This window comes from Balaenoptera musculus, chromosome 10 (assembly GCF_009873245.2).
Source record: "Balaenoptera musculus isolate JJ_BM4_2016_0621 chromosome 10, mBalMus1.pri.v3, whole genome shotgun sequence".
NCBI lineage: Eukaryota > Metazoa > Chordata > Mammalia > Artiodactyla > Balaenopteridae > Balaenoptera > Balaenoptera musculus.
The window spans coordinates 37734108-37758688 of NC_045794.1; the positions used below are offsets into that span (position 1 = coordinate 37734108).

The following is a 24581-nucleotide window of genomic DNA, read 5'->3' on the forward strand; positions in this document are numbered from 1 at the left end:
GGACTTGATGATCCAAAATCATAGCCCCTCGGAGCTAGGCAGTGCTACACTAGTCTGTCCCAATCCCATTCCTGTCCTCCATCAGCATATGGTACATTTTCAGAGAGCCAGTCCAAGTCTGTAATGGAGCTAAGACCACCAGGAAGTCATCAATTCCAGGGTAGAAGAAACCTTAGACATCACCTAGTCTGAAATCTTCATTTCATACCTGAGGAAACCTAGGTCAAGAGTGGGTACTCGACTACCTCACAGCAGGGATGGGAATAAGGAGGAGGTCTCCGGGGCTCTCACATGTTCCAAAATCAGAGCTTAAATATCTTCCAAACCTCGTTGAAATGTATAATGGTATCAGAGTAAAATGTGATATAGAAGGTATAAACTGGGTAGGACACTTTAGAGCCTTTTTCCCTCTTTAAAAAAAAATAAACTCTGTACTATAACTCTAAGAAATTTGGAGAGGTATTTGCTATAGAGGGTGCTTAACACAAAAGTAGCAAAATCAGATCACATAAAACATCTTAGATGTATATTTTTAAATAGGCAAATAAAACAGAACATCAAGTCGCAGAACACATATATTTACAATAATTCAAATGTCCAAAGCACAATACAGTGGTATCTCTTTAACAGTTCATATAATTTAAGACATACATTCACACAAGCATATAAACAAATACTAGTCTCCTAGACCAAAGGTTGAAGAAGTTACTCAGAAGACGTTACTCAGACGTTCTGGCACTGACACCTACATATTTATGGCAACAAATAATGATGGCTTTAAACTTTCAGTAAGATCTTTTGCACAAAGATAGGAAATGTACAGAATGGGAAGACAGTCAAACAAATGTACCTTGACTGTACTATTTATCTAACACCATATGGGATGCGGCACTGCTCAGTAAATTTGATCAGGATAGTCTATTTACTCTGGTCTGCAATGATGACATGAACCGAATTATTCCCAAATCTAACTTTACTTTGTGCCTTATAAATAATTGCTGCTTGGTTCTTCCTTCTACATCTTTTAAAAATGAACACAACACTTTTCTTTAACATAACTCAACTTTGGTCCCAATAAGTTAGTAAAATCTCTTTTTTAAGAATACTAATACTTGGAATTTATTTTTTCTTTCAAGAATTCTGAGTAAAAGAACAGTGTCAGTCATATCACCTCCAGGCCAGCTTTGAAATTATCAGTGGTGCTAAAGACTAAGATATTATCTAGAACTTAAACTCTGAAAAACAACCCCATCTTCCTCTGGCACAAACCTAAATGCTTTAGCACATTTCCTATTAACCAGGGAAAGAGACCCTTTGGTTGTATTTCAGAAAAACAAAACAACCCCATTTCTGTCCTGCTGTTTATTTCTGCAGACCACACACAAAGCTGAATATGAAGAGATTCAATCACTACATCATAAAAATACAGGCACAAAATTAAGTGGACGCCACAAAGGGTGTGTCTGAAAACACTGAATTGACTGAATCTGAGTCAGATTTCACCCTCGTGGACTTTAAGATGCCCTCAGCTATGGCCGTTTCACTGGGAAAGAGCCTGACTTTCCCATTCTGCCCTGTCGCAGTATCCTTCAGGGGTTCCAAAAACACCACTCTTTTCCCGGCCCCTGCCTTCCGTTCATCGGCGGGGGCATTGCTTTCAGGGCCAGGAGTGAGAACAGATGCATGGGCATTGCTTTGGTTTAGCATATTTTTTCGTCTCTTGGGTTTACATTTGCAGGGACACGGTGTCAGATAGAGGTACAGAAGTACCAAAACAATGCTGGCCACACAGGCTGCAAGAGTGGTAAAAGCTGTGTTAAATGCCTCGTGAGCATGGGATCTGTTTACGGTGAAATTGCTCACGTTTATTGTGATATCCACAGTTTCATTTAACAGACGTGGCCGATTCATTGCAACACAGGAATACACTCCAGCATCCTCAAAACGAGGACTTTCTATAACCAGACTTCCATTGGGAAATACGTGAAAGTTTTCTATCTCTTTATCGGGCTCCAGCACTCTGTTATCTGGACCGACCCACATGAAATCGGTATTCACGTTACCAGTCTTGCTATCACAGTGGACAATCAGCCTTTCCCCCACTTGAGCCTCAAGAATAAAGCCAAGGGCACGGAAGGAACCATTGATGATACTGTCAGAGCAGTTCATAAAGCTATCCTGCAGCAGAAGCACCTGATGGAAGTGCCTAGCGTCAGACCACAAGCAACAGGTATAATCATTCTTAAAATCCATCACTGAGCTGAAGTGCCTGCGATACCAAAAGATCAGCAACGAGTAAAGGGAACAGTCACAGACAAATGGGTTTCCATGAAGGTAGATGCCTCTCAGCTGCTTTCCTGGCACTAAATTTATATGATGCATCGGCAGGGAGGAGATCCGGTTATAAGAAACATCTAGAAACATCAGTTCTGCCAGCTTGAACCTTCCAACGTACAAATCCATGGGAAACTGCGTGAGAAAGTTTCCACTTAAGTAGAGTTTTTGCAGTTGGGAGAGCCCTCCAAACGCTGAAGGGTCGAGATAGGAAATGTGATTGTTGTAAAGCAGGAGCACTTCCAGAACCTTCAACTCTTGGAACACTGCACTTTTCACAGTCTTCAGCTTGTTGGATGATAAGTCAAGACACTTCAGATTTGGAGTGGTGGAAAAACTGTCCATAGAAATGCTCGTGATGTTGTTATGCCGAATAATGAGGGTGTTCAGCTTTACAAACGATACCGGAATCCACTCAGAATCCAGAAGCCCAATTCTGTTATAACTCAGATCCAGTCTCTTGATCAGTCTGAAAAGGTTCCCAGGCACCTTGGACAGGTTTTTGTTGGTGCAGCTGACGATGTCAGTGGCACAGATGCAAGCGGTGGGGCACACCCCGGAGGCCCCACGGCTCACAGTCACCGTGATCACCAACAAACACAGCAGTTCCCTGCAGCCCGGTCTGACAACTCCAGGCAGGGTGGGCAGTGCGTGTAAACGTAAAGACATTATGGTCGCCTCTAAGGCTCTTCCAGGCGCCTTTTCCACCAGCTCAGCCTCCCACCAGTGAACCTGGTAAACAATCAATATTTAAAGAGGAGTAAAAAAGCAAAGTTAACTAGCACTAGTTAACCCTTAAGAGTAATATCTGGCTTTCTTTCCAATAACTTTTGAAATGGAGGGGTTTTTTCTTCACACTGGGGAGCCTATGTATCCTTTTTACTGTTGGATGCAATTTTTCCTGGGTTACTCCTGCTTACAGACATTTACAGTCCCATTCTATCAACACAACCGTCTCAATATCAGAAACTCAATTGTTTTTCAAGGTGCATCCTGCGTCGTTTTTTTTTAACTCTCTCCAAGAGTCACAAAAATATACAAACGCATCTTATAAACAATTACACGGAAATACTTAGCAAGCCACCCGTCGAGAAAGCAACTCACAGAGCTGGGAAGCCTCACGGGCCCCGGGGATAGGCCGCCGACGGTGGTGTCTTCTGCAGGTCTGTGCGTCTGTCTGTCACTCCGGCATCTTACGAGTTCCTTTCCCTTTAGCTCCCGGCGGGCGGCAGCCTCTCGCTGGCTCGCAACTTTGGGGAGTTTCAGGCAGCCGCAGCGGCGGCAGCAACCCCGGGCGCAGGAAACGTCTCGGCCGGCTGCGGTTGCTTCTCCCCGGCTGTCTTCATTGCTCTGCTGAAGGTACCGCCTGGGCGCTCTGGCCGTCGCGTGCCCGCGCGCGGGGCGCCCTGCTCCCAGAGCCTGGTCCGAGGGGCGGAGGCGCGGGGAGCGGGTCGGACCCGGCCCCGCCTCTCCGCGCACGGGAGGCTGCAGGGCCCGGGTTCCCGGGCGGCGCCGGCCGGGTTTTATCCCCGCGCGCCCGGGGTCGGGTGCGGGGCGGGGAGACCGGTCCCGCCCCCGCACGTCCTCCCTCCAGCGGGAACCAGCTCCCGGGCTGCGGGCCGGGGGCGCGCGGCGCGGGGAGGGGGCGGCGGCGCAGCCAATCGGGGCAGCGGCTGGCGCCCCTTTCGCCCCCACCCGGCAGCTCCGCCGCCGCTTCCACCACCCTCCCCAGACTCCCGGGTCCCTAGAGAGCGGCCGCGCGGGCGGGGCGGGGGGTCGACACCTGAGGCCGGGGCTGGCGTCCCCCGGGGTGAGGACTCGCTCGCGCACTCCTGCCAGTCGCGTCCGCGAGCCCAGCCGGGGTCAGCAGGGTGATAGGGTTGGGGGAGGTTAAGGGACACGCCCAGCCCCGGAGGGACAGGTCGCACCCTTCAAGACCCACTTCTTCGCGGCAGCGCAGGTCGCCTCCCTCTCCCACCCAGTCCGCTGAGCTCCCCGACCTCTTTACGGCTTGCTTTGGGCGAAGGCCAAGGGGGCTCGCAAAGCGCTAAGTGCAGTAGGTTTTAAAGGTTTACAAAACAAACACAGACGCTGCCTTCCGTCTCCGCCGTCATTTGGGGTCGGGGGGGCGCAAAGAAATGGGGCACGTTCCCTCCGGTGCAACAGGATCTCTGCTAGGGGAAAGGAACCGGGAAAGCGCATCGGGGACACTCCGCACCTCCCTGGGAAATTTCTATCCCTTTCCTAACTCAGGAGGAAGCATCAGGGACAGGGATGGTCCCCCGTTCGCGAAGGAGAAGCTCAGGAAAGAAGGGCTGGAGCCGACCTTCCGCCTGGAAGGCAAAGATAAGAGTATTAAACTTAAAGAAAAAAAAAAAAAAATCCCAGAGCCAGACTTTTTTTTTTTTTTCAAAATGTGTTCGCGCCGGACAAGGACTGATCTCAGACAGAAGGGGTGTCTTGCGCGGAGGTTCTTCATCCCTTCGCGAGAGGCAGGCTAGGAAAGTTGCAAGCAGGGTGGACAAGGCCAGGTGACAAGACCAGGCAAAATGAGGTGGGGGAAAGGGAGTGGAGCTGATGAGCTTTTAGATTAAAAATCCATTTTTGAAAAAAAAAAAAATCCATTTTTGGTTGATTCCGAGATCAGTTTTTAACGATGGGATTTGACTGAGCCAACTGACCCATTTAGCCCTTATATCCGGATTAAAAGAACTAAATTACTGCCCTGACAAGAGATATTAACCAAAGCAGAAGGGAGGGAGACATTGAAAAGAGGACCAAATTGAGAACAACAGTTGGGGGCAGGGCACATAACTTGTAATATTACTTAAAAAATAGAAGCGATGATGTAGACAACCAACTGCCCCCCCCACACACACGCACACCCACTTGCGGTACCGTGAATTTAGTGAGAGTTGTTCTCTACATTGTCCGTTAATGGATTCATGTGGTAGCACAGATCTGCTGGGCCAGCGCCAAATTTAAATAGAATTGTGTGCATCATTAATTTAGTTAGGCTTTTTGTGGAATGAATCTGAAATAGCACTGGTAAATTAAGATTTTTCAGGTGAGAGCAGCTTGATTCAGATTAGTTTCAGTTTTATGAAAAGTTGAAGTTTATCATAAGACTACAGCCTGAAATGCTTCAGGAACGCATTCCTTACTGCGAGCTCCCAGGGGAGAGGAAGAGGTTGAGATTTTCTAAAGTTTAGGCCACACTTCCTTGGGTTCTCAAAAAAACTTGGTCTCCAGGCCTTCATTTTTACAGTTAGAATGATTAACACAGAGAAATAGGTTAAAATTACTCAGAGGTAAAAATTACGCAGAGGTATACTTTTTAAATGACTAATAAATGACCAGGTGTTTGCAGTATTTTACTAAGTAACTAACATCCTATTCAAAGGAAAACATGAACGTGGGAGAAAGACCTGTATTTAAAAGGAAAATAGTCTAAAAAGAAAAGTGACCTTCAGGGGCTTCCCTAGGGGCTTCCCTAGGGGCTTCCCTGGTGGTGCAATGGTTAAGAATCCGCCTGCCAATGCAGGGGTCACGAGTTTGAGCCCTAGTCTGGGAAGATCCCACATGCCGCGGAGCAGCTAAGCCCGTGCGCCACAACTACTGAGCCTGCGCTCTGGAGCCCGCAGGCCACAACTACGGAAGCCCGTGCGCCTTAGAGCCCGTGCTCCGCAACAAGGAGGTCACTGTAATGAGAAACCCACGCACCGCAACAGAGAGTAGCCCCCGCTCGCCACAACTAAAAGAAAGCCCTCGCGCAGCATCGAGGACCCAACACAGCCAAAAATAAAATTAATTAATTAATTTTTTTTAAGTGACTTTCAAAAATGGAAACAGAATGGTAATGTTATGTTATTAGGGCTGAAGGCAGATCTTAGAAATATTATGCAAAGATTACACAACCTAAATAAACTACATGCACTCAAATCCACAGGCAAGTTTATTTATCTATTTAGAGACCTGATTTTTGGGATTCTGCACATTTGCCAAGGGGAAAAGAGTTTTGAAAGGGATGGGTTTACTTGGCTTGGTGAAGAGAAAGCTAAGAGTTGACCGTAATAATGGTATTAAGTTGAGACCTTACTTTGTGGAGGATAACTTTATATCTTTCTGGCATCCCTTCCCCTTCTTCTACCAGATCCACTCTTCCCACTCGAAGGTATATTCCACAAGAGTAAAATGTTATGTCTTGGACACTGCTCTTTTCTTAGCTTCTAGAACCCTGCTTGACACTTGCTTGTCATTGAAGGAATTTTTGATGAATCAGCTGCTGAAGGGAGAACCTATTCTAGGCTCACCTGACCTGAATCTGCTCATTGCCCTCCTGCTCTTTATACTTCAAAAAGCTTTTCTGAAAAACAGAAGAGAGGAAAAGACGAGCCCTGCGAACATTATTTGAGTCCTGGATCCCACAGTGCCTGAAGGCCACTGCACAATTTTACTTCCTTTCTAATTACATTCTCCACCCCGCATCCTTTTTCTTTTTCTTCTTCTTCTCCCCCTCCCCTCCTCCTCCTCTTCCTCCTGCTCCTCCTTTGCTTAAATTATTTTGAGTTGTGTTGATGTCACGTGTGACTGCAAGAGTCCTAGTAAATATAATGATGGTAATAATAAATAAATATGTATTGGGCTATTATGTGCCAGATCTGAGCTCTGTGTTTTACATGCATTATTTTGTTTACGGCTCACCAAAACCCTGTGACATTGTATAATCCTATAACCCAGATGGTAAACAACTGTGTTCCAAATTATCTGAAAATGGAATGGGACAAAATTAGCTTGAAGCGCCACTTGAAGGATTTAGATTAAACAGAAGAGAGACGTTTTTGACAGGGTAGTTCCAGCCTGCAATGGGTTGCCAAGACAGATGGTTGAGTTGCCTTCTCAGGAGTTTAAAATAGGACACATAGATATTTCTCTGGTCTTTTCCACATGGCATAATCTATTGGTTTTTTTGACCATTCAGTAATGACTCCAACGGATAGGAGAAAGTTAATTGACACTTGATGTGATTCTGAATCTAGTGTGCTTAGGCATGTGTGGTCCTTTGAGTGTCTGGCTGGGATTGGAAGTAACTCCTGCCTGGGGGCAGGGATTTGACTAGATGAAATCCCAGGGCATTTTCTAGCCCTATGATTTCCAGAATTTCTCAGGTTGTAATCAAAGATGTAAGGAATTAGGTATATGAGACAAGAAATTGTTACAGCACTAGTTTGATGATTTGGAGTCATTTTTACTAATAATGAACACTTTAATAGCACTTTATATGCTATGAGGGGCTTTCACATTCTGTGTCTCATTTGATTCTAGCACGCCTCCTGTAATCAAGTGTAGTTGGGACACCAATCTAAAGTTGCCTCTTTTTTTAAAATTTTGTTTTATTCAAGTATAGTTGATTTACAATGTTGTGTTAATTTCTTCTGTACAGCAAAGTGACTCAGTTATACATATATATATACACTTTTTCTTTCTTTTCCGTTATGGTCTATCACAGGATATTGAATATAGCTCCCTGTGGTATACTGTAGGACCTTGTTGTGTATCCATTCTATATATAATATTGATAGCTTGCATCTGCTAACTCCAAACTCCCAGTCCATCCCTCCCCACCTCCCTCCCCTTTAGCAACCATAAATCTGTTCTCTATGTCTGTGAGTCTGTTTCTGTTTCACAGATAAGTTCTTTTGTGTCATATTTTAGATTCCACGTATAAATGATATCATATGGTGTTTGTCTTTCTCTTTCTGTCTTACTTCACTTAGTATGATAATATCTAGGTCCATCCATGTTGCTACAAATAGCATTATTTCATTCTTTTTTATGGCTGAGTAATATTCCATTGTGTGTGTGTGTGTGTGTGTGTGTGTGTGTGTGTGTATGCCACATCTTCTTAAGCCAATCATCTGTTGATGGGGACTTGGGTTGCTTCCATATCTTGGCTATTGTAAATAGTGCTCCTATGAACACTGGGGTGCATGTATCTTTTTTTTTTTAATAATTTTATTTATTTATCTTTGGCTGTGTTGGGTCTTTGTTGCTGCATGCGGGCTTTCTCTACTTGTGGCGAGCGGGGGCTACTCTTCGTCGTGGTGCGCGGGCTTCTCATTGCGGTAGCTTCTCTTGTGGAGCACAGGCTCTAGGCATGCAGGCTTCAGTAGTTGTGGCACGTGGGCTCAGTAGTTGTGGCACTCAGGCTCTAGAGCCAGGCTCAGTAGTTGTGGCGCACGGGCTTAGTTGCTCCGCGGCATGTGGGATCTTCTGGGACCAGGGCTCGAACCCGTGTACCCTGCATTGGCAGGCAGATTCTTAACCACTGTGCTACCAGGGAAGCCCGCATGTATCTTTTTGAATTATATTTCTCTCCAGATATATGCCCAAGAGTGGAATTGCTGGATCATATGGCAACTCTATTTTTAGTTTCTTAGGGAACCTTCATACTATTTTCCATAGTGGGTGCACCAATTTACATTCCAACCAACAGTGTAGAAGGGTTTCCTTTTCTCCACACCATCTTCAGCATTTATTATTTGTAGTCTTTTTGATGATGGCCATTCTGACCAGTGTGAGGTGGTACCTCCTTGTAGTTTTGATTTTCATTTCTCTAATAATTAGTGATGTTGAGCATCTTTTCATGTAAATTGTCTCTTTTTTTAACCTTGGAACACATCGGGTGTTCTTCAGGGACAGCTCACAGGAGTATCTAGCTCTGCAGGAGCCTGATTATTGCACGCAGAAGCTTTCTGCTGAGAGCCCACTCTGGGGGCAGCACTCTTGGTAGGGTTTTTGCAATGTGACTGCAGCCTAGGCCCGCAGAAAACATAACGTTGCTCACCAGCTCTGGAATTGCACTCCACTCCTGCAACAGATTTTTGACCTGTTCCAGCTGGGTTTTGTAAATTGCCCAAGATTTAAGGTAGAACCAGATCTCGAACCCAGTACTATGTCTCTGGCCGTATGGAGACTTGAGCTCCAGCCCCTGTGCTCTCTTAACTCCAGGTGGCATGTGGCTGGATTCTTTGGAAGCTCCATAGGCTAGAAATGGGGCAGGGAGTGGAGACGGAGCATGCAAGAAGTACCCAGGGAGAGCCCACAGTGGGGCAACTCTTCAAGCAATCACCATTCACCCATCTGCTCTTTCTGTCTCCTGTCTTCATGGACACGGACTGGATAGGATCTTTGCTGTTGTTCTTTTTAATTTAGCTGAAATAAAATTCACGTAAACAAAATTCACTGTTTTGACCATTTGAAAGTATACTCTTCAGTGGTTAATGTCGTGCAACCATCACCACGATCTAACTCTGGAATAATTTCATCACTTCCCGAAAGAAGCCCTGGACCCATTAAGCAGTCACTCCCAGTTCCCCTCCTCCCAGCCCCTGGCAACCACTAATTTACCTTCTGTCCCTATGGATTTGCTTATTCTGAACATTTCATATAAATGGAATCATACAAGATGTGGCCTTTTGTGCCTGGCTTCTTTCACTTAGCATAATGTTTTCAAGGTTTGGATGAGTTTTTTTGGCTAAAGGTTGTAGAACCAGTTCGGATCATCCCTTTGAAAGTCTTGCATAGTTGGGTTAGTTGCACTTGAGCTTAGACGTGGGGCATCTGCCCCTGCCGTTGTCAGCCTTGAGGCCGGAAGTCCCATTTGTCCAGAGTCTTCAATTATGAAAGTATCAAGCCCCTGTGTGATTATAGAAACCTAGCAGTCTTCTGAGCTAAAGACATCTAAGTTCTAGTCTTGGGCAAAACTGCTTTCATCTCTCCATAGTACCCAAGAATCAATTAAGGATATGACAATTAATGGTTTCTTAAATTCCTTTTAACCTCAAAAAATGAATCTGATTTTCTGATCACAACCTGTCTCCTGTTGCCCAGGCCCCAGGAAGACAGACGATTAGAGCACAGGTACTAACCAGTTAGAGCCGATCTGGGTTTAGTTCCTTCCTCTGGGTCAGTTATCGTTGCACCGGGCAGACACAAACTCCTCCTCTTTCTCCCCAATGATGTCAGTCTCATGGCTGCTTCAGGAAAAGCAACTGAGGACAAGTTGTCTATAGTAGAGACATCACTTTAATTTATTAAGTATTCGATCATGAAGGGTCAGCATCATTTCTCAGAGGAAAAAATAAAAGTGTATCCTTAATGTGCAACAGGGATGTGGGTGAATAAATGACTGTGCATGCATCCGTCGTTGTGCCATATTGTCATTAAAAATAATGTGGCAGAGAAATATCTGGTGACATAACAAAAAATTACCAAAAAAGTGCTCTTCCAATTTTTGTAAAAGAAAATACATATGTATATTAATTATATGTATGCATCAAAGATAATCTGAAAGAATATATACCTATCATAACAGTGGTTTTAAAATTTTTCTTCTCTTATCTGCATTTTCTATTTTTCTGCAATGCTTTTGTGATAAGAAAAATCACAGAGACAACTTATCATTGTTTAAAGTAACCGACGACTAAGTCACGTGCATCAGTGTTTCTCCTTTATTGTGATTATTACTTAATATTCAGCAACTCTAGTTTTAGAGAACAAACCCTCTTCTGGCTTCTCAGGCAGGAAGTGACTCTGATTTCCCCTGGTTTGAGATAATAATTGCTGTCCCCTCTTAGCACAACTGTCATTTATTTGGCAAATATTTTCTGAGCATCTGCTATGTTCCGGGCACTATTCTTTAGCCTGAGAACTTTAGCAATACACAAGGGCTACTGTAACTCACAAGTCTTACTAGAATGAGGCACATATAGTCACTCACATATTTCTTGTTGGCCAACTGTCCATATTCCCAGGTTTGCAACTCAACATCCTTGGTTGGGATCAACTCCCAGCAGTTGTGAATCCTTCCCTCTCACAAAACATTTTTAGACCAGCCTTTGTAAGGAGCATGGTCCCCTGCCCCATACCACCATTGGTTTTTCAATGAGAAACAACAAAAAAGGAACAACTAAAAACCTTTTTTCCTAATCCTAAAAGTACTATGCATTCCTTGTAGGGAAAGTGGAAGATACAGAAAAACTGTAAAGAATCAGAGAATGCCATTTATAATCTTACTGGTAAATTTATTTTTGCTGGAAGAATAAATCCATTGTTGTGAGGAAACTGAGAATGTTGCAAAAGGATGGTTTTCTCTTTGTCATAATTATGTAACAAGAGAAACAAGCAGACCTTTCTTTTCTTTCTTTGTTTTTAAAAAATACTCCGAATTCTCAGCCTTAGGAATGAAATAAGCAGATGACAATTTGCTTTATAAAATTCAGTCTTAAAGCCATGCGTCTAGCATTATGGTTCCATTTATGACTGGTCATAAATGGTAGGTGCTCTAATTTTCACTTTGCTTATTATTAGCCTGAAGGGATCGTCTATTTGAATTCTTAAATGCTGTTATATCTCTCAAAACTGGGGCTAATTTTCTCTCTGAAAAATACGGATAATTTGTAACAAACCCAGTTTAGAGAACTAGATGAAGCATTCAGACTCCAGTTTTATGTCCTTTAAAAAATATGATTTCCTGTAGCAGTAATTAATTTATCATACCTTTGTTAAGGTGATACTTGATTATTCAAGGAACTATCTGATTGGAAGCAATCATTATTTGCTAGTCAACATTTACACAAAATAGAGTAACATAAAATTGAGAGAGAAAATAATAAACACTCTATTATATAACCAGCACTGTTGCAAATACTAATTCAATTATTTTCAGCAAATCCAAGGCCCTCTCTGGTGAATGCTCCGTGAGTAATTGACTCTGGAACTCTGACCTTTCAGTCTGTGCTCCTGAAAAGAAACATTGTATTCAAATGGGGGAAGGCAGAAGGACCTCTGGAAAGATCCAAGGAAGTGGGATTGATAATAAGACCCAACATTCGTTCTCACCATCTGCCAGGCTTCTCATTTAATTCTTACAAGGGTCCTAAGAGATGGCCATTAACATCCCCATCTTCTAATGAGGGCAGTGGGGCTTAGTTGATTTATATAACTTGCCCAAGATTAGTGGTAGAACCATATCTGTCACCCAAGTCTGCCTCGCTCTGATCTCATGCTCAACCATTAACTCTAATGCTTCCCATTACGGAGTAGAAGGGTCAGCCATAATTTAAATTCCGTTCAGCAAATATTGTTAGTTCTGGCCACACTCCCAGACCCATGATATGGTTGCCCTCCTCTAGGAATTTGTAGTGTTATTAGAATAATTACAGGATATAAGACAGTATATAATTCAATTTCAAATTGGATATAACCAAGAGCTAAAATATTTGCAACAGAAAATATGTACTTTGGGCACTGAAAATTCCAATACAAGCAGAACTGTAGGTCTTACTCACTTTTTCTAATTTTAGGTCAACCATTTCTTGGTTGACCAAGTAGCTGATTCAACAGAGTGATTTGGATACAAATAAAAACATAATTCAGGAGAAACTATTTGAATAGTCAGAGATGAAAATGAACTCTCAGAATTAAGCAACAATAATATGAATCCTTCTGGCTCATTTTATCCACGGCATTCACAATGGAGAATTACAAGCAAGGAAAGTAGTATCTCTCTCCTGACATGTGCAAAGGGTCTGAAACATCCTCTAATTGTATGCCAAATGGCAATGTATAAAAAAAAAAAGGGCAATGTGGTAAAATTGAGCATTGAATAAAGAATCATATCTCTGGGTTCTGGCGCCAGAACTTACATTTACTAACTCTGTGACCTTAGGGAAGTTGACCTGGTCTTTCAGACTCTGAAGTCTCCCAATTGTGAAATGGAAATGCAGTACCCATGTAGGCTCTATGTGAGTTCACGAGGCTGATGGAGATGAGACATGTGAAAAGTGCTTTGGGAACTATAAAGCTGTAAAAGAGTATTACAGTGAATCCTGTTCATGTGTTGTTCAGCCTTATTACCCTTGTGCCTTGGATGTGATCTGACACAGCACAGATGTTTAACAAATGTTTGTTGAACCTAATGGAACCAAAGCTAGGTTTGTGTACAAAATAAACAGATCTGGAGAGGTGATGTTTGTACTAATTATGTGGCTCCCCTGAGCCTGGCTGTACCAGAGCACAACAGGTCTTCATTTGGTCCTCGTTTGAAGAACCCGTTGTTCGCTCAGCCCTGCCTTACTACCCTCCATGGTACTCTCAGCTGCTGCAGATGGGAATGAGCCGCCAGTCTGCATTGCCTGGGCTGCCCAAAGCCCCAGGGGAATTGAAGCTGGCAGGTTGTGGGGAACATCCTGGGTGAAGACCTTTAGTTAGCAGAGATGACTGGCAATGTCAATACACACTGGAGGGTACCCAAAGGGGTTTTGAACTACAGGGAAAACCAAAATAAAAAAATAATAATAATCACTCTCTCTGGAGAGCAGTTTTGACATGCTGCTGCTTCCCTCTTGCACTGTGATAGAAATGCATGGTAGGAAACTAAGGAAGCTTTCCTTGGAAGCAGTTATGTAGAAGAGGTCAGGTGCCAATCTGAACAAGTTGCTGCAGGATGAGTCAGCTCACTGACATTTCCTACTTTACAGAAACAGCAGGATGATGGAAAAACATGCTATTGTGGCAGCTGTCCACATTTATCTCAATGTGGAATTTTTTATTTACTCAGTTATATTTATTAGAACTGTTGGACATCTGAACTCCTCTTTCCTAAATCTCCTTTGCTGGCACTGAGCACCTTAGTTCTATTTTCATAAGCAGAATAACAGTGACACAATGAGTATCAAATGTGTTTGTTTGCTTGTTTGTAGGGTGTGTCTGGGGGGGAAAGCTGGATGGTGGGCTCTCCAGATGGACTACCTTGAAAGCATCAACACAGCCCAGGTTGGCAGGTCCAAGCTTGATATTTTTGATGTCCCAGAGTCAATTTGTTGTGTGGAGAAAGATTTATAATATAAACCAAAAGAATACCTACCTGTGAATTTAAAGCAAAAATCAAGTGGATCAGAACTTGATATGGTCCTAATCATAGTTTCTGCCTATAAGAAAGCTTTGGGAAGCCAAGTTTATAATCACAAACAAATTTACTGAGTGCGAAATAGAAGAGAAGAGTAGTTAGTTTGATGAGTTTAATGATTAGTGGTATCAAGCATGACAAATCCATTGCCACAGGAGAGGTATGTCTGCCAACAAGTCCACATATTCAGGTTGGCTGGACACGGCACTGTCATCCCTGGGCAGAATATGCCAAGCAGTTAATCAGTGAAATCTTAAATTACACAAGAAATACAATGACATCATGACTCTGCCCCAATCAGAAAATTACTCTTCCTATTAAAGATAATCTCTCCCTCTTTCTTCATCAGTACAGTAACAGAGTAGCAAAGGCAGAACAACAATAAATAAGGCAGAATGGTGATCAGAAGAGAGGCAGATGGACAAAGAACACAGAACTCATCAGAAAGAGTTCTCAGAAAGCTGCGGAGCTACCTGGAGAAAAAAAAGTCAGCCTCCAGAAATAATCCTGAGAAGCAGGCATTTTGCAGAACCTCAATAAAACATAATGGTAAATATGCATATTGAAAGTAAACTGAATAATTACATAAGCAGAAGTTGAGCTCTGTCCAACCATTTTGAAGGAAAAAAAAAAATGTTCCGGCAAAGACAGTCATGAGATAAGAATCATGTAGCACGTACAGAAGAGGATTAACAAAACAAGGGCAAAGTCCCCCAAATCGAGGAACAGAACATTTGCCGGCACCCACTAGGTCCCATGTTCCCTTCCAGTCTCTAAATGCCCAACGATAACCAGTCCCATGACAGCTGGATTAGTTCTGCCTGTTCTGATACATTGTATACATGAAATATATACTCTTCTCGTCTGGCTTCTGTTGCTCAACTCTATGCTTGAGAGTTTCATCCATATTTTTGCATGTAGTAGTAGATTATTCTCACAGCTATGTAGTATTCCACTGTGTGACTATATCACTATTTAACCATTTTATTTTTGATGGACTTACGGGTAGTTTCCAATTTTTGCCTATTACAAGTACTGTTGCCATGAACATTCTAATACATGTCTTTGGATAAACATCTGCACAAAATTCTGTTGGGTATAACCTGGAAATGTGTTCACTGGATCACAGGTTATGCACATATGCAACTTTAGCAGTAACTGCCAGTTTTCCAAAGTGGTTGTACCAAAGTATTCTCCCACAAGTGGTTTATGAGAATTCCTATTCCTCCACATCTTTATCAACACTTACTATTCTCCATCATTTTCATCTTAACCATTTTGGTGGGTAGGTCTTAATATTTCATTGTGCCTTTAATTTACATTTCCCTGATGACTAATAAACTCAGGGGCAATTTTTCATATGTTTATTGGCCATTTACATATCCTCTTTTATAAGTCTTTTGCCCATTTTGCTGTTGAACTGTCCATCTTTATCTTATTGGTTTGTAGGAGCTTTCTAAGAATTCTGGATTTGTGTTTTTTATCATATATATTACCTAAGTGTGTATAAATATATATGTTTAACATTTTATCCCACCCTGTAGTTTGCTGTTTTACTCACTTTGGGTGAAAATAAGTTCTTAGTTTTAATATGGTCAAGTTTATCACAATTTTTTTTTTATTTTCCTTCTTTTTTATTTCTTATTTTAAAAAGCATTGCCTAGTCCAAGGTCATGAAGATGCTTCCCTCTAAAAGCTTTATTGTTTTATCTTTCAATTTATTTCTCCAATCCAATCTTGCTATGGTCTGAATATCTGTGTTCTGCCCCAAACTCATATGTTGAAATCTCAACCCCCAAGGTAATGGTATTAAGATGTGGGGCATTGGGAGATGCTTAGGCTCCGGAGAGATCCCTATCCTCTTTGCCATGTGAGGTCATAGCAACAAGACACCATCCATGAATGAGGCAGCAGGCCCTCACCAGACGCCAAAGTTTATGGTATTTTTGTTATAGCAGCCCGAAAGGACTGACACACCTGGAATTGATTCTTGTGTGTAAAGTGAGGTAGAAGTCAATAGACATTTTTTCCCCATATGGATATCCAATTGACCCAGCACAATTTTTTGAAAAGACCACCTTTTTCCCTTACTGAATTGCATGGTCATTTTGTCATAAATCATGTGATCATATATGTGTGGGGCTGTTCCATTGGACAGTTATCTGGTCATGTACTAGTATCACACAGTTTAGCTTTATATTAATAGTTCCTGATATAGTATACATCCTTCACATTTGTTCTTTTCAAGAATACCTTGGCTATTTTTGGCCTTTTGCATTTCCATATGAATTTTAGAATTGATTTGTACATTTCTGGGAAAAATATCCCACGGTTTGGATTTTGGTTGACAGTACATAGAAGTACGTAATAATTTGGAGAGAACTTATATCTTTACAATATTGAGTCATCTATTCCATAACAAGTCCATTTATTTGGCTCTCCTTTATTTTTTCTCGATAATATTTTGTAATTTTTAGTTTAGAGGTCCTGTACATCTTTAATGAGATTTATTTCTAAGGGTTTGAGTTTTGGGATGCTATTATAAATGTTTTATTTTCTATTTGTTTATTGCCAGTATATACAACTATGACTCATGTCATAATCAGCTCAGACTGCTATAACAAAATACCATAAACTCAGTGGCTTATAGACAACATAAATTTATATCTCACAATTCTGGAAGCTGAAAAGTCCAAGATCAAGGTGCCAGCAGATTTGGTGTCTGGTGAGGGCCATCTTCTTCATACATATACAGTGGCTTTTCCCTGTGTTCTCACACTGTGGAAGGGGTTAGGGATCCCTCTGGAGATTCTGTTGTAAGAGTGCTAATCCCATTCATGAGGGCAGAGCCCACAGGCCCCATCTCCTAATACCCTCACCTTTGGGGTTAGGATTTCAAAATATGAATTTTGGAGGGAACACAAACAGTCTATAGCAACTAATTTTTGTTATATATTGACTTTATATCCAGCGTCCTTCTTACATTCTCTTATTAATTCTAAGAATTTGTCTATAGATTTTTTAGAAGTTTTCTATGTGCATGATCATACTGTCTGGAAATGACAGTTTTATTTCTTCTTTTTCAATCTCCATGACTTTTATTTCTTCCTCTTGCCTTTTGCCCCGGTTAGACCTCCAGTTACAATATGGCCATTCTTGACCCAGTCCCAATATTAGGGAGAAGGTTTCAGTGAAAGTTTCATTTTCAGTGAAAATGATGTTTGCTGTGGGTAATTTGTAAATATTCTTTATCACATTAAGGCAGTTCTATTCTTACTTGGCTAAAAGTTTTCATCACAAGTAAATGTTGACTTTATCAAATACTTTTTCTGCATTTGATATGATCGTGTGATTTTACTCCTTTTTATGAATGTGGTTAACTGAGTTTATGATATTTGAATGTTAAACCTGCTTGCCCACCTAGACTAAACCGTCTTCAGTTTACTATATCACTGGATTTGATTTCCTAGTATTCTGTTAAGAATTTTTAAATAATGTTTATGAGAAAGATGGGTTTGCAATTTTCTCAGAATGCTTGTCAGAGTTTTAAAATCAAGTTCATGCTGTTTTCATTTTTTAAAAGTCTGGAAGTTCTGCTTCTGTTTCTGTCTTCATGAAGAATTACATGTGTTATTTTTCCTTAAATTTTTGGAAAATTCATTGATAAGCTCTCTGGGCCTAGACTTTTCTTTGGGGAATGGATTTTAAATAATGGGTTCAAATTTTTAAAACATACACAGAACTATTCGTATTTTCTGTTTCTTCTTCTATCAGCTTTGGTAAGGTGTGTTTTTCAACAAATTTGTCTATTTCATGCAAATTGTCAAGTTTATCTGCATAAAGTTGTTTTTGGAATACTTTTATTGTGCAATCAATAGTGATATCCTCCCTTTTATTGCTGTTGTTGCTGATTTGTGGGTTTTCTACTTTTCTTTTTCAGTCTTGGTTTTATTAATTTTGTTAATCTTTTCAAAGCCAGTTTTTGGATTTGTTGATTTTTTTCTATTATATGTTGGATTATTATTACCTTGATTTCAGTTTTTGTCTCTATCATTTATTTCCTTAGGTTTGATTGCTGCTCTTTTTCTAGTTTCTTGAGATTAATACTTAAATCATTGATTTTAAGACTTTTTTCTTTTCTACTATATGCTTTTAAGGCTATATATTTCCTTCTAAGCATCATTTTAATTCTTCCCATAAGCTTTGAAATGTATTTTTAATTATTCAGTTTAAAATATTTTCTATTTTCTTCTTCATCCCATGGATTATTTAGAGTGTATTGTTTAATTTTTAGCAGTTGGTTTTTTTCTATTTTCATTATTGATCTCTACTTCAATTCCATGGTGGTCACTGAAGATATTCTTAAATATGTCAACATTTTGAAATTGTTGAGACTTTATATTACAATATATTGATTTTAATAAATGTTCCATGTACATTTGAAACGAATATGAATTGGTCATTAATAGGTGCAATTTTACATGCATGGCAACTAGATCAGGCTTGCTAATTGTACTGTTAATATCTTCTATATCCTTACTGATTTTTTATTTTTGGCTTGTCCTACCAGCTATTGAGAAAGATATGTTAATGCCTCCCACTGTGATGTTCATTTGAACATTTTCCCTTTTTGTTCTGTCCATTTTGGTTTGATTTATTTTGAAGCAATGCTACTGAGTGCATAGAGAAGGTGTAATATCTTCCTATTGGATAGCCCCATTTACAATTATAAACTGTCTGTCTTTATCTCTAATAATGTTTCTTATCTTAAAGTTCACATTGCCTGATATTGATAGAGTTACACAAGCTTTTTTCGTTGTTAGTTTTTGCTTGGTGTTATTTGTCTTTTCTTTTACATTAAACATTATTATTATATTTAAAGCATATGGGTGTTTTTTCAATCTAGTCTGACAATCATAGTCTTTTACTTCAAATTTAGTTCATTTACATTCAGTATAAACTCTGACATAACTAGCTTTCCAGATAAAATTTTATTTTTCATTTTTTATTAGGCTCTTCCCTTTTATATTCCTTTTTTCTTTTTGTTTTATGTTCCTTTTCCCCTTTTTCTGCCTCTTTTAGATTATTCAAAAATTTTAAATTATTTAATGTTTTTATTCTAATATCTTACAAATAATACATTAGTTTCTTGTTCTGATAGTAGTTATCCTAGAGAATACAACACATATCCTTGATTGATTACAGAATTATACCAATTATTATTTTACCACTCCTCTGATATTATCAGACCCTTAAAACTTTTAAACTGTTTACCCTTCCTGACTTTTCTGTTCTTCCTGTTTTGCATTTTAGTTCCACATAGATTTTACTCTACAAAAAAAATTACATTTATTGTTTTGTACAGTCAATAGTAATTTATAAATACCCATATACTTACCCTTTTCAGTGTTTTTTATTCCTTCCTGCATATTTTTTCAAAAATAAACTTGCAACGCAGCCACTGTGTGAGTTAAGTATGCTGGTTTAAATATATTCGAGATAGAATTTTGATTAAATAATCACCAAAAGTAGACTGTAAGTTTGGGTAAGACAACTTTAGTATCGAGGTCAAGCAGTAATACTGATTTTTCAATAAAGTCCTGAATTTACTCAGTCAAATTCAAACACTTACTGAATGGTGTTCTCCAGTTTTCAAAGAGCATTAATGTTCAGCTCTCAGTTGATACTGTTAATGACTTGATGGATAAGCCAAAAAGACAAAGAAGTGGGGATCATGGAAGGAAAGAGACTTGCCCACATTTACACACCTTACACTGAACCCAAGTCCCCTGTTGCCTAGTTCAGGTCTTCAACTATCTGTATCAACTAGAAATACCTAAAATAACTCATCTGTCTATAAAGATAAGTGTGGGTATGGAAAATACATCCCTCAAAATACACAGTTTAATTACAACTTCTTAAATGATCACCCTCTTCCTTCTTTTTACAGCTCTTAATCTAGATTTTTAAAACTCAAAACAGACATAAATATCTGCCTGTAGCAAACATAGTAAGTTTCCTCCCAGCTGGAAGCTCACATTAAAGCCAGGCAGGAGTGAGGAAGGGGAAGCGAGATGGATTATATTATGTTTATTTTAGTCTTTCTGCTTAGTTTTTCTTTCCAGGTACTGGACTGAACTCAGTTTTCAGAACCAGAAATAAACATTGTTTATGTATCTGTATTTATTAATACTCTGCTTTTAGAAATTTTTAGGTACAATGGTTTCCAAGAGTATTTTGGGAACTTCTCACTGGTGATATCTAGATTGTATTCAGTGGAAAGTCAACAAACACATACCCCAAAGAGCCATTAATAAAATAAACTCTTGGAGTATATAAGGCTCTCCTACTCTTCTAGCAGAAGGCAGAACAGAACAGGTGATTACTAAGGTTAGCTAACTGAATGAATGAATGGATGAAAAGAACCTCAGTATGTAGCTCTGTCTCCTCTGTTTACCCAAAGATTCTCTTGGCCCCATTCACAGAGATGGCAGTGGCACCGTTGAAGCAGCAGTTTACTTTCTGTTAAATTTATAGCAGAGGGAGAAAAGGGATGGAGACTCAGAAACCACATTTTCATCCATGCTCCAAACACAGTGCTACTCGGTTTTGTGCCATAGCAGACAAGGTCCTGCCCCTCTGCAAGCGAGGCTTGCCCACTGCCACACTGTGAGGAGAAAACGTTTGGTCTGGAGTAGTGGTTGACATGCTTTGGGACACTTGTGTGTCTCCTCCCCAGTTCCTGTCTCTGAGGATTCCTGCTGTTCACAGCCTGTGCTGTAAAGGACAGGCCTAAGTGGCCCTGACCCCACCCCATGTCCACCTCGCCCCAGTCTGAATAGACCAGGAGCAGACTCATGGACAAGGACGATTAGACTCTCTCAAGAATTTGAGCCAAATGACAGAAACGACAAAGGATGGTTGTGGACTCCCTCTCAGAGCCCACGTCCAGTCTGGGCTGAGGTTGGCGCCAGTGCACGCCAAAGTCAAGTACAACCAAAGTTGCTTGAAAGCCAAATTATGAATAATCAGAGGAAGCCAAGTCTTTAGAGGGAAGATATTAGATATGCTTAAAAATCAAGGAGAAGAGTCAAAAGAGAAAGAGTTAAAAAAAAAAAAGAGAGAGAGAGAGAGAGAGACAGAGACAGAGAATCAGAGAATAAGAGACCCAGTGAAATTCTAGTTCCCAGCTTAGGTCTCTATGAAGTCCAGCTGGACTTTGTTTCCTGCCTCTGGATGTCTGTAAGGTTGCCGGTTTTATCTTTACAGTTAACTCCTCTTTTTAATTTGAGTTAATTCGAGTGAGATTGGACTCCTAGCAACCAGCAATCTCTTGACGGATCCCTTCTCCCCAGGCACCCTGCTTTGCTGTGGCCCCTCTCTCTCCTGTGAGGAAAGAACACGATCTGAAAAACTTTCCCACTATCAAATTGTCTGACTTTTCCAGTAATATTTTAGAAAAGCAGTGCAGTGAGAAGGCAACAGTAGGCACTAAGGAATAACAATTCCCGGTATCATTTTGGGCATTGGTTGGAATATATTTCCGGAATCTTCCCGGAGCACCTTCTATTATCTCAGTAGCTAACCATTCTCTCTGCCTAAAAGGGCTACTTATCATTACACAGAAACCTTTCCCTATCCTCCCACACTCTGCGCCGCGTGCCCACACACGTAAAACTCTTCTATCAAATTGTAAGTGCCTGAGAATAGGGATTACGTCCCCACCATATTTGCATACTTAGCACCTAAGGACACTGGCTGACACCTATAGCGTTCATTTGGATGGATACATGTCATATACATAAATTGAACGAATATTCTTTCTCCACCTCTCTCGAATGTTTTTAGAATGTCGGAACTAATATTCAGATATTACCTTTTCAGAAATTTTGCTTTTCCCTTCTGCTACTCCATCTGGACTTCCACATGTCCTTAGACTTCCGTGAGCCCTACTAGAAAGCTTTGAAGAGCATGAGAAAGACGGGAAAGCAGTATTAGCCTTTACATAGCCCAGGAAAAGAAGACTTAGAGGTGGCCCAGCCATAGTCACAAGGTCGTGATTAAAGGAGCCAATTTAGGCATCTGAAAGGGATTTTCTGAGCCAGCAAAACCTCCTGTTCCTTCTGGGCACTCCCAACTCATCGGCCTGTAAATCCACAAGCCCGCATCCATTACCTGCCAGTCATAAAGCTGACTTTCCAATGAGGACATTCAGCACATTTTCATCAATGCAGGTGTCAGTGCATAAACCCAGTGGCTCCAAAGGAAGGGCTACACTGTGCAATGTTCCACTCCTTCCTTGGATAAGGAGCCATTCTCACAGACTTGACCTAAGGCCAATGAAGGATTATTAATAGAAACACTTGAATCCAGTACTATTCATAAATACTCTTTTAGAAAAACGATTTGCATGCATAAAAGACTGCTTTTTCTAACAATCATTAACATTTTATTCCCCTTTTCTATGTCATTAAAGGCCAGAGTAATATTCAAAACACTCAAGAAAGTCATATATGGAAATAAAAGAAAACTATTTTGTGAGCATGTTTGGTTCTCTAGCATATTATGTGCTTGTCTTTTCTGGTACAATAATATGATTTATTTTATAAACATGCCAATTTTTACAGAATGAGTCATTGTTAATGTAGAAACCAGCTGAATCATCCATGCGTCTATTAATATACTTATTTTCCTTTTCTTTCTCTGTATGTTTATCATTATACTAAAAGGATATTAGGTATTCTCTTATTTAGGGTATTTCTCCCCTTTGGTTGTGTCATTTGGTTCACAAGTAATATGGTAAAGCTGTCGTAAACTTTGTGATGGTTCAGATTTCTATTCATAATATTGAGTCAGAAACTTGAGTCATGTGAAATCCTCCAGTATCTCAAATCGGATGCCTCCCATACAAGAGGTAAACAGAGAGTCCGGAAAGGGTCAGATAGAAAGGAAATCTTTTCTGACCCTGAGAAAGGCCAATCAGACTTTGGATTCTGGTAATAGATCCATAGGAATTTACTTTTAAAGTTATTTGATCATCTTGTTTCAACAAATCTAAAGAATCTAGTTTATCCCATCTTAAAATATAATCACCCAGGATATTGAGTTCATTTTAATGTATTAATTTGTTAGGCACACCTCTTATTATTCATTCCAGGTGTCTTCAAGGAAAAGAAATGTAGATAAGGAGAAATGAAATATTACATGAAGCCAGACTATGATTTTAGGGAGGGAAAACATTAACTCAGAAGTCAAGAGAACTGAATGCTAGTCACTGAGGTATCACCAATGAGTTGAATGGCTCTGTCATTTATTTGGCTTTCTTCTGTCTCAGTCTCCTTTTCAGTAAAATGAGATTCTTCCCCTGACTGAAATCTCAGTCTAAGACTCATTGACCCTTTCTTTATTATTTACCTTTTGAGCCAAACTTGTGACACTAAACCGTCCCAATTATGCATTTAACAGTTTACTCTTCAGTCGCCATCACATATTAAATGCAATAATTACTATTAGCCACCTTAATATTTCCCATTCTAACTATATCAATGGAGAAAACTGTGAATTAAAGAGTTGGGTTTATTTTGCACCATTTTTAAGAGAATGCAGAGACATAATTTGTCATAGACAATAGCTCCTATCTAAGCCACTATGCTATTGACTTTCAGGTAATTCCCAAGAAACTAAATTGCTCTTGCCAAATTATCCTTTTGATGTATATGTGTTATAGACTCATAGCCTACCTGCTCACTAAAATGTGTGGTCTATCAAAATTATATCTTAACATCATTAGCTTTTAAATACTAGAAATCATTTCAGTGCTTGGAAAAGTCTGATGAGCATGATTACATGTAGAGATTTTCAGATAGAATGTATCCAGGAATGTGAGTAGAATAGAGAGTTTTTGACAGGCTTTGCCATTTTTTTTTGATGCAGTTTTATATTATGTCTCTATTTGTGATGGTAATAATAGTTGGTGGGAAAAAAATAGATCATTTGACCAATTCCCCTCCTCCTCCTCCCAGTACTGCATTGGAAAATTTTCTGATAAAATGAATGGTGATGTCAGAAGGAGCTTCTAGGTTTCCTTTCAGGGCCAACACCCTGGAGTAGTAGGTTGAACCATAAAATCACCAGTGTTGGTCAGAAATGGTTGACAACTGGCAGTTTCATATGGCTCAAGCCAAGGAGCCTTGAATTTGAATTCCAGCCCTGAGACTCACTTGCATGTCAGCTCAGGGCAGTTAATTAATTTCTGAGCCTTGGTTTGTGAAGTAGG

General features: G+C 40.4%; 2 protein-coding genes across 2 annotated transcripts in view; one reads left to right on the plus strand and one right to left on the minus strand.

Moving 5' to 3' along the window:
* Positions 1–504: 504 nt before the first annotated feature.
* Positions 505–3848, minus strand: AMIGO2 (adhesion molecule with Ig like domain 2). The gene is made up of 2 exons (XM_036867293.1): positions 3439–3848; positions 505–3066 (listed from the first exon to the last, which is right to left on the minus strand). Exon 2 carries the CDS (start codon positions 3001–3003, stop codon positions 1438–1440), a length of 1566 nt encoding a protein of 521 aa, XP_036723188.1. The 5' UTR covers positions 3004–3066; positions 3439–3848; the 3' UTR covers positions 505–1437.
* The window catches only part of PCED1B (PC-esterase domain containing 1B), a 146058-nt gene continuing 125122 nt past the window's right edge, over positions 3646–24581 (plus strand). The window contains exon 1 of the mRNA XM_036867294.1: positions 3646–3693. The gene's annotated coding sequence lies outside the window, so the exon portion shown is untranslated. The remainder of the gene's footprint in view (positions 3694–24581) is intronic.